Genomic DNA, 16,042 nt, shown 5'->3' with positions numbered 1-16,042 from the left:
GGCGCGAAGATATATTTTAAGTTGAGTGAGCCAATTTTTCCATTCTAATGGCATGTTATTAGAATGTATATTAAGCGGCTGGAGAAGACCTCCCATGGCCCCTAGGTGAGAGTGGTGTTTTTCTGATTTTTCAGACATTTTAGGCTCGACGAAACCAATGATAAAATTATATTTCTCACCTTAGTGGACGAATCGTGGCATATGGCGACTTGAATAACGGTTTGTAGAAGTTCGAGTCTCTTGACTAGAACCACTTCTGACACCATGTTAGATGGTTGGGCGTGGCAATGAGAACATAGGCTTGATTTAATTATACTTTAATGAATTATAAGACAAACAGGCTAAATTATATTTAATATGCGGAGCGGTCGACACGACATCATGGACGACGGAAAAGCAAGAGACAATAATGTTGCCACTAATAAAATACTATATAACAATTACAACCTTAATTATTAAGTTACTGAAAGTTTGTTTCAATAATTACAATTCGTGTTAATATCTTTAATTTTAATCCACTTCTTCGATTTATTTTAAAATTGATACCTTAAATGCCTTAAATCTTACCTACAAATTTTTTTTTAATGCCAATCGTGATGGAATAGAAGTAAGGATTATAATTTTTTTCACAGATGGCGCTTTGAACCTGCATCACCTATATTGGCTACATCTACAATCTACATAAATGTCTATAGGAAATAAGGGAGGTTCACAGTCACTGCTCAGTCTTAATTTCTGTCAGCGACTACAACTTTTTTACCTATTGCTGTCAAATCATTCACTTCGTCACAAAATGCACAATATTTTTTTTGAAGACTCATTTGTTTATTTGATTGATTATTTCAAAGTTGCAAATTTAACTTACTAAATTAAAAATAGTTTTATTTTACTTAGGTTTAAGTAGGCGACAATAAAATTAAGTAACCTAATCAAGTGTACCAAAAAGTGGTTTATTATATAACTGATTTAGTAAATCTTTAACAAAATGCTTTAAATAAGTTTTGGCAATAGTTTCGCTTTTGCTCGACGTATTCAATATTATGTGAATATGGATAATACAACAGACAAATGGGACCCAGGTATGTTGGTTTTTAAATATCACAAATCCCTATATTTATTAAACGTATCATTATTAAGCCTGAAAAAAGCATATATCAATGGAGAGAGTTTCTTCGGTGACAGTATTTATTCAATTTTGCAATATTGTGTACCAATATGCCAGTGCCAGATGGTGTCAGTACTAATGTAATGCAAATAAGAAGTAGTCAAATAAAAACCAGTAAAGTACGAAATTGTTTTAGCGCTAACTCGGCTGTTATCATCGCTAAAAGAAGTACAATCAGATGGAGAAGATGTAGCTTTCTTAAGTGAATTACTGCAATCAAAGCAGCTTCATGCACTTGTTCAAGTACATAATAAAATTGTAGCAGCACAATGTAAAGATGATAAATTTTACCCTTTACTCTCAAATGCTATGCAAGTGACTCTGGAGGTTTTGGAAATGTTTGGTGAGATAGTAACAACATCTACTGAGTATGATGAGCTTTTGAAGTTACTGCAAAAGCCACACTTCCAGGTAACTATTTATATTTAATTAATTAGTTATTATTAATAATGTGGCATTTCAAACCAACTTTTAACTCTTGACTTCCTGGTGAGATGTGGTGAGGTTTTTAGACTACCTCTTCCTCATAACCAAAAATCACATAAATTTTTTTATGCCAAAAAAATTGAACTTTTCAGAATATTGTCTTTAAATACAGGTATAATCAGATTATCTAAGTTTCTAGACAGGCATCAAGGTTGCAAGGTGTTTGTTTGTTGTTTTTTGGTTTAGAAATTGCACCTTCAACATGAAATAAACACATGTAATATCTCAATATTCTTATGAATTTTGTGATGTTTTTCCAAACCGCTCCCCCCTTTCGAGACTTACATGATGATTAATAGATGACTCCTTAAGAAGTTTCAAATACTGTGTAGGTACAATAACCACATATTATAATTGTTTATTTAATGTATAGGCAATACTCTGTACGCATGATGCTGTGGCCCAAAAAGATTATTACCCTCACTTGCCCGATGTACCTGCTGACGCTGATGATGAAGAAGAAACTGTAAAAATTGTTCAACTTGTAAAAAGTGATGAGCCACTGGTATGTATTATTATATATTAGAATATAAAGAATTGAAACATTAAATATAGGTACATCTTCATTTAGAAATAGCAGCTATATATATGAATTAAATGGTATTTATAGCATTTATAGATATGTTGAACTATTAATATGTATATAAGTATATTATTATTGACTGTTTCCACCTAATAAAATATATACTATTAGTAAATATTTTATTATTAGAAATATGGCAAAGTGATATTTGTCAAATAATAGGTCTTCAATTTTAATAAAAATGTAATAATATATTTGAAATATGTATTAAGTTATTAATTTTTTATTGAAAGGGTGGAGCTCAGAGTGCAGAGCCTATAGTGGTAAGTTTAAGATAAATTTTATTAATACATGATGTTGTTTTAATAATTTTTATTTGTTTATTTTTGTTATATTTTATTTCTTTATTGAAATAAAGTTTATTGACAATAAATAATAAATAAATATAAATATTAAACTAAGCAACTTAATGCTTGTGTCATAGGTAACAGCCGACTGGTATAGCTACATATATTTTTTTTTTGATAAATATACATATAAATAATACATATATCAATAAATATATATAAATAAATATATATATATTACACCCAGACTTGGGGTGGGAATCGAACCCACAACTCCCGGAGCAGAAAGCAGGGTCACTACAAACTTCGCCACCGGGCTAGACAACATAAACCTAAATCAAACACAATTGTGATTGAAGTTAATTTGGCCATTTCTCTATTATTATTATTTATATCATTCACATCAAAAGATTTTTGTTAGCTGCTATCTCTAGATGTTTTTGTAATAAGTAGTATATTTTTTTTACACAAATACCTTTTTTTCGTGTTAATATTGTTTTTACTTGCTTTAAAATAAAGCTGTTATTATTTTAAAAATTAGCTGTATATTCATTTATTTCTATTTTTTATATTTTAAATGTATTATCACTACTTAGTATAAAACAAAGTTGCTTCCCGCTGTCTGTATGCTTAAATCTTTAAAACTACGCTATGGGTTTTGATGATGATTCCAGAGGAAGGTTTATATGTAAAGTCGCAGTGTCTGTTTGTAATATTAAAATAACCTCTTTTTACTAAATATATATGGATATATACACGGTACATATACTAAAATAACATTTTTTTGACAGATTAAATTAGACAGATTTATTTTGTAACTCTGCAACTGAAAAATATTTCTTTTTTAATTACACGCGGATGAAGTCGCGGGCACAGCTAGTATAACACAAAATAAATCTATTCAAATAAATAAAATTAGTGCCTGCTAGTTTCTAAAATAAAAGTAGCCTAATATTACATCAGCTATCTGTCAATGAAAGTCCCGTCAAAATCGGTCCAGCCGGTTCAGAGATTAGATGGAACAAACAGACAGACAAAAATTGTAAAAAATGTTATTTTGGTATATGTAACGTCTATACATCCATATCCATTTAGTAAAAAGCGTTTATTTTAATATTACAAACAGACACTCCAATTTATAATTTTATAACATTTATTTTATATTTTATATTTAGTATCAGCATTGTACCCGTGCAAAGTCTGGGCGGGCCGCTAGTCCTATAAATATAAGGTTTATCGTGTATTATTGTAATTGGTAATGCAAAACACCTGTAAATATTGTTTCTTTAAACATATTATAAAATAAAATAAAAACCCAAGGCAACAGAGTAGTTGTCATAAAAATTGGTTAAACCATGCAGACTAAGTGTTAATTATTGAATGGAATTTTATTATTTAAGTTTCTTTATTAAAATAAAAGTTTTATTCTTGTAAATTTGCTTTTGCAGATTTTGTTCTATTTTGTAATTTTTGATATATCTACTTTTATCAGCCTTATGCAAATCCTTGTTTTATATCGAAAATCCATTGTTTTGAGAGAATGCTATCTGTTTGTGATCTATATTAGAATGTATCGTGCAAAGTTTAGTCAATGTTTGTAAGGTCGATTCTCTTACGATTAGTTACGTACCTTCAGTTATAGTGTTGTTTGTTATTCTTTTTTACAAATTACTTATACTTTTTTAATATTTTAATCGGATAAATATAAATCGTGGCCTAATCGGTAATTATTATTTATCTTCATGTATTATCTCAAGTTAAGGAAAGTTATTTTCATTCAAAATAACGACGCGTTGGCGCAACGGTCACAGCACTGATTTGTTGGCTGTTGCGCTAGCAGCAAGATATTACAGACTGAATCATATGTTCATTCAAAAATAAAAAGTAGCATTGTTAGTAAATAACTAATTTATTTTTAATAATCTTCAGTTTATCTGGAAGAAGTAGGTCACTCTAATCTTAATGTCATCTCTATAAGACGCTTACACAATTTGTATTTGTCTTAAACCACTCTTGCTCTGTTTTGTGCTGAGTTGTGTACAGTAAAGTGTTAAAACTTAAGTAAATCTCATGCGATTATATGCATGCCCTAATTGCAACATTTTATAAATGTGATTGTAATTTTTATTTGATGGACATACCTGTCTTCATTTTTGATTTCTAATATACAAAAAAAAAATAAGATTTATATTCTTGTTGTTTAGTTAAATTCGAGATAACGATATCATTTCTATATTGTGTTCATAATAGTTAACTAATTTTACATTCATTTCAGGGTGCTACTATAAAAACTGATGAGGAAAGTGGGAAAATTGTTATAGCCAGAGTTATGCATGGTGGTGCAGCTGACCGTTCGGGCCTTATTCATGCTGGAGATGAAGTCATAGAGGTTAATGGAATAAGTGTACAGAATAAATCACCAGCAGATGTACTTTCAATTTTGGTAATGTCCTTATACTTATTAATGAATAAGATTATTGCTAAGAGAATTGCTACTAGCTAAGCTGTGCTCTTTCAAATGATCCTGATTTTGTTGATATCATGAATACAAAAATAGCTATTAAAATATATTTATTGTAGACTTGTGTTTTAAAATTTAATCCATTGTGTGTTAAATCTTCTGTCTCTAATTCAAATTCTCATTCATGATATAGTAAGCAGTTAATCCCTTAAGAAGTAGAAATCCAGAAAACCGCTCAAAGTGCTAAATACTAAACATTATTATTTATATACAATTTTTTTGTAGTTGATGTTTATCCACAATAGTCATTTTAATATTGGTTGCAGCAAAGTTCTGAAGGGACCATTACATTTAAGCTAGTACCATCTTTTGGGAAGGGTGGTTCACGGGAAAGTAAAGTGAGAGTAAGAGCTCTGTTTAATTATAATTCCGCCGAAGATCCGTACATTCCTTGTAAAGAAGCAGGTCTTAATTTTAAGAAGGGCGATATACTACACATTGTTTCTCAAGATGACGCCTACTGGTAAGTACACAAAAAAAAATTATATTTACTGTTGACACAATATAACCAAGTCCTACATTGCTTGCGTTCGATATTGATTTTTAACCGACTTCCAAAAAAGGAGGAGGTTCTCAATTCGACTGTTTTTTTTTTTTTTTTTTTTTTTATGTATGTTACATCAGAACTTTTGCCCGTGTGGACCGATTTCGACAAATTTTGTTTTAATTGAAAGGTGGTGTGTGCCAATTGGTCCCATTTGAATTTATTTGAGATCTAACAACTACTTTTCGAGTTATAACTAATAATGTGTTTTTACTTGACGCTTTTTTCGTCGACCTACGTTGTATTATACCGCATAACTTTCTACTGGATGTACCGATTTTGATAATTCATTTTTTGTTAGAAAGGGGATATCCCTAGTTTGGTACCGTGATAAGGAAACTAGGATCTGATGATGGGATCCTAGAGGAATCGAGGGAAACTCTCGAAAATCCGTAATAACTTTTTACTGGGTGTACCGATTTTGTTAATTTTTAATTTAATCGAAAGCTGATGTTTATCATGTGGTCACATATAAATTTTATCGAGATCTGATAACTACTTTTTGAGTAATCTTTAATAACGCGTAGTTGCTTGACCATTTTTTCGTCGATCTACTACTTGTCGATGTAATTGAAGTCGGTTTTTTTTTCGTTTGCGTGCAAACACAATTATTACGATCATCAGTAAGCAAATTGTTCGAACTTGAACTTGAACTTGTGGAGGCCAATGTCCAGCAGTGGACTGCAATAGGCTGGAATTTATTTATTTATTTATTTATTTCCGTATTTACACAACATATTCAAGTAACAAGTGACAAAAAAGGAACATTCAGTTTCTAGGTGTAATTTGAAAGCAATTACTATTATGATCTCTACTTTTCCTAGCTAGGTAGCTGAGCTATCTGTATTAAGGAGAAGCGATTTGCCTCCCAAGAATTCTACAATTTTTACTTTACATTAGTTTGCCACGAGTTGTTCAGAGTTCAAAGTTACATTATAGATTATAAAGAATTGTTATCGAGTGGAATACAAAATAGAAAACTTTCTATAATTACAGGTGGCAGGCTCGGCGTGAAGGTGATCGGGTCATGAGGGCGGGGCTTATACCGTCTAGGGCTCTACAAGAAGGAAGGATTATACATGAGCGACAAGCAGAACCGCAAACCATGGACGGTTGGTATTTATTGTTTACTGTTTACTACGACTATGATACGTTAATTTATATGTAGTCTTTCGACTGTTGGAAGGCTCCTTATCTATATTTGCAGGGCGCGGGCGTAGGTTATACTCGCACTCTTTACAATATTATGTAGGTAGTACTTAAAATGATTATAACCAAATTGTAATGCGATCCGATCCAATCTATCGTGTGGCATAGGGAGTAACTCAGAGCAGTGCCTAGGACTTGCGACCCAGGTGTAGGTTTAAGGAGGCCTCCTTTGAGATGCGCATCAACGCTCACCTTCACTGCTCGAGTTATACATCCCGCCTAGCCACCTTAATCGTAATAGATAACAATTAATTCGTTTGCACAAATTAATTATTGAATGAGTCTAGGTTAAGCTACTAGCAGGATACAACAAGTGTATCGTGCCAAGCCAGAGCTAAGACTGCCTTCGCGGCGGTTGCACCGTTCGTTTCGTACACGTCAGAATAACTCGAGTAAAATAATAAATGAGGGTAGATGACTATCGAACGATGTGCTAGGTGGCGCGATCGTTGCATCTGTTGTTTATAAATTCCTTTCTAATTGCGTATGACAGCGCTAGTGTTGACATATATAATTCGAATATGAGTGCAATATGTTTATAATATAATTGTGTTTGCTCGTAAACTAAAAAAAAACTACTTCAACTACAGCGACAAGTAATACAACGTAGAAACACGAAAAAATCTAGTAAATACGCGTTAGCAAATATTACTCAAATATTAGTAATCCGATCTTGGTCAAATTTAAATAAGACCACATAATAAGTATTAGCTTTCGATTAAATTAAGAATTATCGGAATCCGTAAACCCAATGTAAATGTTATGTGGTATAAAACAACGTAGGTCGCCAAAAATATTCAAGTAAATACGCGTTATTATATATAACTCGAAAACTACTTATCGGAACTCAATTGAATTTAAATGAGACCGGATGACACGCGGTGCACGAAGTCAAAAGTTCAGAGTGTACATAAAAAAAATACAATCGAATTGAGAACCTCCTCCTTTTTAACCGACTTCAAAAAGGAAGGAGGTTACTGAATTCGACCGTATATATATATATATATTTTTCTTTTTATGTATGGTCGGGGATAACTTCGTCGTTTATGAACCGATTTTGATAATTCTTTTTTTGTTGGAAAGGAGATATCCCTGGCGTGGTACCATGATAAAGAAACCAGGGTCTGATGATGGGATCCCAGAGAAATCGAGGAAAACTCGAAAATCCGCATAACAATTATTTGGAAGTCGATTAAAAATACCCAATGGGATGTTATTATATAATGGTTTTGTTATTCGTCCGTTTTTTAGGAACTATTTTATTTTATTATGAAATTTGTATCGCCATGTTTTTTTCGTGAATATGTATATCATTTTTTTTCTAATTTTTTATACAAACATTCTCTTGACAATAACAAATACAAAGAAATAAAAATATTTAATTTTTTACGTTGAAATTTGGATATGCTTTATTACATAGTCTAAGATCTCTAAGTGCCCTAAAAGACCTTACTTATTTTCTGACGGACTAAATGGTCGTAATAGGCTTAGTGTGTAGCGTGAAGTACATATACCCGTTAGATTAAGCCGATTTTCAGGTGTCAAGTTCAAAGTTACGTAAAATTGTACTCTACCTATAAAGTTGGGTACAATTTTAAAGTATTAACTTATACTCTTATGGTTGATTCATACATATGTTTTAGGAAACCCCTAAGAAAAAGCCCCTAACGGACTGTCAATTTATGTTAACACTTTAGAGATATTTTAAGAAGTATTTTATTAATAACTTAGCTGCACCCTTCGCGCGTTGCTAAGCTTTAGTTTTTGGTCATACCAACTCAGAAACCTTTGTACGCTCATGCAAAACACTTTGCTGAAGAGCATGACATTATAAATGCATAGTTTATGATTCTATAAAAGACACATACATTCATTTATATCATATATTCATGATGTCATCATATATATATATATATATATATATATATATCTATAATATAAAAATGAGTCGCTGAATGTGTTGCTAAGCGCAAAACTCGAGAACGGTTGGACCGATTTCGCTAATTCTTTTTTTAAAATATTCCTTGAAGTACGAGGATGGTTCTTACGGAAAGAAAAATTCTAAAAAAAAAATTTTGAATTTCCTGAAAAAGTCTAAAAACAACACTTTTCTATATATACAAATTTTAGTTATATACAAAAGATTTGTGATAATACTTAAAAGTCAATTTGAACTTTAATACCATACGATAAAGTTTGTGTTAGGCGATACGAAGTTCGCCGGGTCAGCTAGTATATATATATATCACTTACCTACAAAAAAGTCAATCAGTTTATTCAGAACTTTATTCTTGAACTACAATGATACCAAGAAACTGCTAAGTGAAAGCATTTGAAATGTGTGTTTTTGTGTCCCCTCTGTTCAGTGGTTTAACCCGATCCCAAGACCTTAGTAGGTAGGGGCGATACGCAGATGCAACGAAAACACACACACTCTCTCTCTTTCTCTCTCTCTCTCATTCTCTCTTTCTCTTTCACACTCTCACTCGCAGACAGGCACACATCACTTCAAGATGCATATCACAAAACGAAAAAAATAATAATAATAATAAGACATAACACCAAACTAATATATACATATAACTAACTTGTGCTATAATCACTGGAGGAATCACTGCCTGCCTAAGATACAGGACTTTTCTACTTTAGGCGACAGGGGTTTAAAATACAGTGTAATGGACACCCATCATCATCATCATCACAGCACTATGTAAAAAAATAAACAAATAACAATTTATAGAAATAAAAAACTAATATATGGCATAACTTCCAGTTAGAGAAAGTCGGATAAGGTCGGTCCTGGCGGCCGTGCATTCACAATTATAACTCGCGTCATGTAAAAAGAACGCTGGCTGTCAAAATGCGCAAAGGCGATTTACAGTGTTGCCAACTCTTGAAAAAACTTTTTCCTACTGTCCATTTTTGGAACAGTTTTATTTGGTAACCAAACCACTGTCAATCGTAATTCACGATTTTTCCGCATTTATCACTCACTCTTACAACACACGGACACTTGTGAAACTCCATTTACTATTTATTTCAAGCATGCGAAGCATGATAAACACGTCCGCACCCTACTTCATACCACTACGGTTCTTTTTACATGACGCGAACTATACCCGCAATTTACAAAAAAAAAAAGTTTACGATGACGATGCTATTACTCTTTGTTTACTCACTGTTGTAAATTATTTATTGAGTTGTTGTATAGTTTTTTTGTCATTGACTACTCTTATGTTCCCATGATAAATGGCAATTTAATTAATGTACTATTATCGTATTACCTATATCTGATTTATAAATATATGTTAACTGTAATGCACATGTTTCTAATATCTGTACACTGAAGAAATCTATAAATGTTTGGTTGAAATAAAGATTTAATTACATTAAGAATGTATGATTTATAGGGAAGCCAGCCTTGTGTAGTTCATCGGCTACAAATTCCGATTGTGGTCCTAAAACTCCGTGTTCGCCAACACCAAATGCTACAGCTCTTCTACCATGCAAGTCAACACCTAAAGTAAAGAAAATAATATATGATATAAAAGAAAACGATGATTTTGATCGTGAAATGATTCCAACATATGAGGAGGTAGCGAGATTGTATCCAAGACCAGGACTAGTAAGACCTATTGTACTAGTTGGTGCTCCAGGAGTCGGTCGTAACGAGTTACGAAGAAGGCTGATAGCGACTGATCCGGAAAAGTACGTCACACCTATACCATGTAAGTATTGATAGCGAAGTTTTGCGAATATTGTTTATCAATGTAATTTCTGTGTCAGTGTCCTAATTTTGTTTGGCTAGCGTTATCACTGTTTTTGTTTTCATATACTGCAAAAAGAAGTAAAAAAAAGCATGAATATTATGTAATTGGTACAATAATTAAAGTACAAAATTTGCTCGCTAATGCTATCGCTATATTAAAATAAAATATTGCGAATATGAGTTCTAAATGGAGTATTTGAATGATTATCTCGTCTTCGAAGATAAAGATTGTATTAAGAAGCATTCTAAGTTAAAAAAGTATATTTTATTAATTTGAACAATGTTTAAAATGTTTTGTTTAACAAAATTATAATAATTTTTCGACGAGTGTATAATTTAATTTTTTTTAATTATACTTTATATTTATAATTTTGTTTTTGTGTTTCCTTACATTTCTATTTATTTCATAATTTTAATAATTAGTTTTGTCTTCTTTCTGTAGGTTAAATCGATGATTTAATTGCTCGCTGAATGTACTTCAATTTTGCTATGATATACGTTGCTGAAAAAATTTTCTTTTTATATAAATCATTTAAGACGCATTTTCTTTTTGAAATAAATAATTTTTGTTTACTGCGAACTAGAAATATGATTTCGGGGGAAAAGAATTTCAATTTACCGAAAAAATACACCAAATAAAAATTTAAACAATAAAATTGCATTATAATACACCCTATTTGTTTTTAACATTGTTATGTAATGTTTTTTTCCTGTATGATTTATCTTGAAAACAAAAATATTGGTTATATTTGATCCAACGGCTGTATTTCTTTTCATTAATATATTCTACTGTTAGCTAGTACTAGTTACTATTCTAGGTTACGGCAGTAATAATATAGCCACCCCCTATCTTCCCGTTGGTGTCGTAAGAGGCGACTGAGGGATAACACAGTTCCACTACCACCTTGGAACTTAAAAAGCCGACCGATGGTGGGATAGCCATCCAACGGCTGGCTTTGAAATACACAGGCCGAAGACGGGCAACAGGGTCTTCGGTGCGACAAAGCCAGCCCTACGGTCACCAACCCGCTTGCCCAGCATGGCGACTTTGGGCAAAACACATCAGTTCACGCCATTTTTGGCGCAAACTTGTGGACGCCTATGGCCAGTAGTGGACTGCGATAGGCTGAAGTGTTGATAATGATGACTGTTAAATGACTATGATGCATATATTTAAGTTATAGGTGAATAATTTCACTATCTATTTATTGTCTAATTATTCTGTTAATTTTGTATTTTTCAACGTCAAATTTTTCCGAAGCACTAAAAACAAACATTCTATTTTAAATATTAATGTAGCAGCGCGAGTTTTAAATATTTAACACCAAGTGTACTTAATAGAATCAATAATTTTCATAATGTTTTATATGTGCCCACATATATGTTGCTGATTTTTTTTTTTCTATTAATTTGTTAATACGAAATTTCATTTAAATACGATTTACATTCTGATGAAATATGAATAGTATTTATAAAGCTCACCGTCGTAATAAAAAATATGAACTGGTTATTTAAAGAAAAAATCACGAGTGCAATGAGAAAAAAAAAATAATCGATCTGGGACATGACATGGGGATTTGAACCGAGGTCTTTTCATTTCGGAACCGGCCGATTTTCCACCTGAGCTGTTATAAACTTATAGACATCTGCGAAATTTGCCTACGTATTCTAATGATATTGTAGCCATTTTTTCATTGCCTGAAAACAGGGATAAAATGACATTTTTTGTGTGTGTAATTTTTTTTAATGACTTAATATATTTTATGCATAATTTAAAAAAAAATATTAGCATTCTGTTATCCTTCTCTATATAAATTATAAGTGTACGGAATTTCATACTCCTCCATCAGCGCAATTTTTGTAAAAAGTGATACAAGTTTTTGTTTCACGTATTAATATATAGATAACTAGCGACCCGCCACGGCTTCGCACGGGTGCAATGCTGATGCTAAGTCTACTACAAAATGTCAACATTTTATAGTTTCAAATTATTTATAGTGTGAAGCTAGCTTATAGCATGGTTATTAACATAATAACAACAACATTTAAATATGCGATCATTGATGAGAGATCTTTGATATTTTGGGAGAAAATTAGATTTCTCTTGGACCTCCAAACAGACCGAAATCGTTGAACATAATTTTGTTATCTTCACTTAATGTTTTCAAGTAGTTCTTTAATTTTTAAAATTAAATAATATAATTACAAGGGTCCTGATTAGAATCGATTGAGTGGTTTGGACGTTTTCTCTAGTTTTCGTTTAAGGGGATCTCAGAGAAATTCGGCCGTTTTCATGTGCTATAAAGTATACGGTAAAGTTACGTTAAAAATATCAAATAAATATATGTTGTAACTCGGATTCAGTTTATTGATGTGACTGTAAGATAATTATTATATAAAACTCTAAATAAAGAGAAATAATTGTTTACCTGGACCTCCTTTCGCGTACAAAAATCGTATATTTCTAATTTTACTACTTACAATCATTCACTTCAGCCTATCGCAGTTCACTGCTGGACATAAGCCTCCCCAAGTTTGCGCCAGACATCCCGGTTTTCTGCAATCCTCATCCAGCCTACGCCGGCAATCTTACGTAGATCGTCGGTCCAACGGGCCGGAAGACGTCCCACACTGCGTTTGCCAAGAAGCGGTCTCCACTCCAGGACCCGTCTACTCCAACGGCCATCGTTCCTGCGGCACAGATGACCAGCCCATTGCCACTTCAATTTGCTAATTCTGTGGGCTATGTCGGTTACTTTTGTTCTCTCGCAGATAGTCTCATTTCTAATCCTATCTTTGAGAGAAACCCCAAGCATAGCTCGTTCCATTGCACGTTGAGTGACTTTAAATTTGTGGACCAGTCCCTTCGTCAGTGTCCACGTCTCGGCTCCGTATGTAAACACAGGCATTGCTCGAAGACTTGTCTTCAAGCATTGCGGAATCTTCGAAGTGAAGACTCGACGAAGCCTGCCAAACGCCACCCAGCCCAACCGAATCCTCCTGGTCGGCCTTATTCTCGAAGTTGTTGCGGCCTAGTTGGATAGTATGGCCTAGGTAAATATAATCCTGAACAGCCTCGAGAAGGGTACCATCGACCGAAACCGGTCTCGGTATGACTTGGTTTTAAACATAACTTTCGTTTTGTCCAAGTTCATACAGAGACCGGCACGCTGAGAGGACTCGTTTAGGCTGGCCAGCATCTAGCCTAACTCATCCAACGTCTCCGCAAAGATGACAATATCGTCGGCGAAACGAAGGTGAGAGATGAATTCACTGTTGACGTTAATGCCTCGTTCTCCCCAATCTTAGTCTTAAAGACATCCTCCAGCGCAGTGGTAAATAGTTTCGGTGCTATTACATCTCACTGTCTTACCCCCACGCCAGAGGGAAATAGGTCCTGGACATGAACGGTCATCGTCGCCGCGTCATACATACATTTCAGTATCTCGATATACCGCCAGTCGATATGACATTCCTGCAGAGAGTCCAGGACAGCCCAGGTCTCGACAGAGTCGAAGGCTTTCTCGTAGTCCACAAATGCCACACACTGGTTGATTATATTCTTCTGTATTTTGAATAATCTGCCGAACAGTATGAATGTGGTCCACGATGTTGTAGCCATTTCGAAACCCAGCCTGCTCTGATGGTTGGAATTCGTTGAGTCTTCTGGCGTGACGATTCGTAACAACCCTCGAAAATAGCTTATAGACGTGGCTCAGAAGTGAGATCGGTCTGTAATTCTTCAACAGAGACTTATCGCCTCCGGCGTGGTCCAGGCGTGTATGACGGCGTTAAAGTCTTACCAAGGCTTTTAGAACAGGTCGCCCTGCGGCTTAAAGGAGCTCAGTGATAACTCCGTCATGCCCCGGGACCCTCCCGTTTTTAAGCTGCTCAAGCGCTGCACTAATCTCACCCTCTTCGAAGTCCGGGATACACTCCGAATAATGGCGCAACAATGATGCCCGTGGATCTTCGGTGTCCCAAGTCGCAGGCTTGCGTGCGCTCGGCGAGTACAGCTGTCCATAAAAATTCTCAACCTCTTCTCGGATCTGAGGGCGAGAGCAGACGGTTCTGCCATCCGCTGTTTTGAGCTTCGCAAGAAGGCTTCTCCCCAATGCTCTTTGGAAAACTTTGGACCCCCTATTCTGCTCAATCAGAGTAGCTATCTCTCTAGTATTTGAGCAGCGGAGGTCTCAGCGTTTATTAGTTTCCGTATCCTCTTGGAAAGAGCCCTCTGTTCTGGCGAAGCAGCCGGCAACTTGCGCCTCTGCGGCATCAGATCAAGGCTTCGGGAGAAAGTTTGGTCTGCTTCGTTGACTTTGTTGGTGGAAAGTGCCTGCGACCCAGTGTACACACCGTCTTGACCACGTTGTCGGTTATCTCGTCCATGTCACCAGTAATTTCCAGCGAATCGAATCGGTTTTGGATTTCCAATTTGAACTGCTCGGAGCCACATAGTATTTGGGGCAGCTTAGGTTGGAGGATAGATTTCATCAAGCGGGCCCGCTCTTTTCGGAGGCATATATTCAGAGTGCCTCGTACTAGCCGGTGGCCGCTGCCGGTGTTAAAACTGTTAACCACTGAGACATCTCTGAATATATGCCTTTTATCCGCTATGATGAAATCTATCTTGTTCCTCGTCACAGTATCGGGGCTTTGCCATGTTCACCTCCTTTGGGACTTCTTCTCAAAAAATGAGTTCAATCCGTGTGGTCCGATGCTCGATAGGTCACGGTGTTGTACTCCCACTTTAGCGTTGAAGTCTCCCATAAAAATGCTGTAGAAGGTCGAAGTAGTGCCATGTATGTCCCTTGTAATGTCTTCATACAAGGCTTCGACTTCATCGTCAGAGTGTGCCGAGGTCGGCGCATATACCTGTATCACTTTCAGGGAGTACCTGTCAGTGAGTTTAAGTACAAGGTACGCTACCCGGGTCGGGTTGCTAGTGAGAGTCATGTGATTCAGAAACGCCACCTTGGGAAAACCCATCACCTTCACGGAAGTAGAACAAGTGCCCGGAGTCCAGGATCATCGTGTCCTCACCCTCTCTTCGGACTTCAGAGAACCCCAGTATGCTCCACTTAATGTGACTAAGTTCTACCTCGAGTTCGGTAAGGTGATGGTCCAACCGTAGCGTGTGTCACACTTAAAATAGTGATTTTTTTTGTTAATTAAGAATCCTATACGTAATTATTTTACAGGTTTTTAATAATAATTTTACGGTTTTTTATTAAGTGCAGTATTTTATTAGAAAATCATAAAAATATAATTTCTGGTTAGCGGGTCTGAGTTGCCGGGCGACGGGCGGCCCGCGGCAGACGGCCAGAGGCCTTTGTACGGTGAACTCGATCGCTCGCCATCGCTCGCTGCTCTTGCTTACGCGCAAATCTATTTACTTTTTTAATCCAAGATAGGCATAAAAATGTAACAGACAGACAGACTTACTTTTGAATTTTGCAATTGTATTTACTTTAAATA

At 34.8% G+C, this 16,042-nt stretch overlaps 1 protein-coding gene across 1 annotated transcript; it reads left to right on the top strand.

The window, feature by feature from the left end:
- Positions 1–1,457: 1,457 nt before the first annotated feature.
- On the top strand, positions 1,458–10,885 carry LOC123668680 (MAGUK p55 subfamily member 7-like). Its single transcript, XM_045602388.1, has 6 exons — positions 1,458–1,576; positions 2,025–2,156; positions 4,797–4,964; positions 5,309–5,505; positions 6,583–6,698; positions 10,206–10,885. The coding sequence occupies exons 1-6, from the start codon at positions 1,475–1,477 to the stop codon at positions 10,532–10,534; spliced, it is 1,044 nt and encodes a 347-aa protein (XP_045458344.1). The 5' UTR covers positions 1,458–1,474; the 3' UTR covers positions 10,535–10,885.
- The last annotated feature ends 5,157 nt before the right edge of the window (positions 10,886–16,042 follow it).

Source organism: Melitaea cinxia, chromosome Z (assembly GCF_905220565.1).
Source record: "Melitaea cinxia chromosome Z, ilMelCinx1.1, whole genome shotgun sequence".
NCBI lineage: Eukaryota > Metazoa > Arthropoda > Insecta > Lepidoptera > Nymphalidae > Melitaea > Melitaea cinxia.
The sequence above is the reverse complement of the archived record's forward strand: the minus strand, read 5'-3'. Positions and strand labels throughout refer to the sequence as shown.

Bases quoted from the DNA above. Each gene is read 5' to 3' on its own strand.
- LOC123668680 (XM_045602388.1), top strand. From the start codon at position 1,475: ATGCAAGTGACTCTGGAGGTTTTGGAAATGTTTGGTGAGATAGTAACA. The intron at 1,577-2,024 runs GTAACTATTTAT...TTTAATGTATAG, and splicing joins TGCAAAAGCCACACTTCCAG to GCAATACTCTGTACGCATGA. The intron at 2,157-4,796 runs GTATGTATTATT...CATTCATTTCAG, and splicing joins TAAAAAGTGATGAGCCACTG to GGTGCTACTATAAAAACTGA.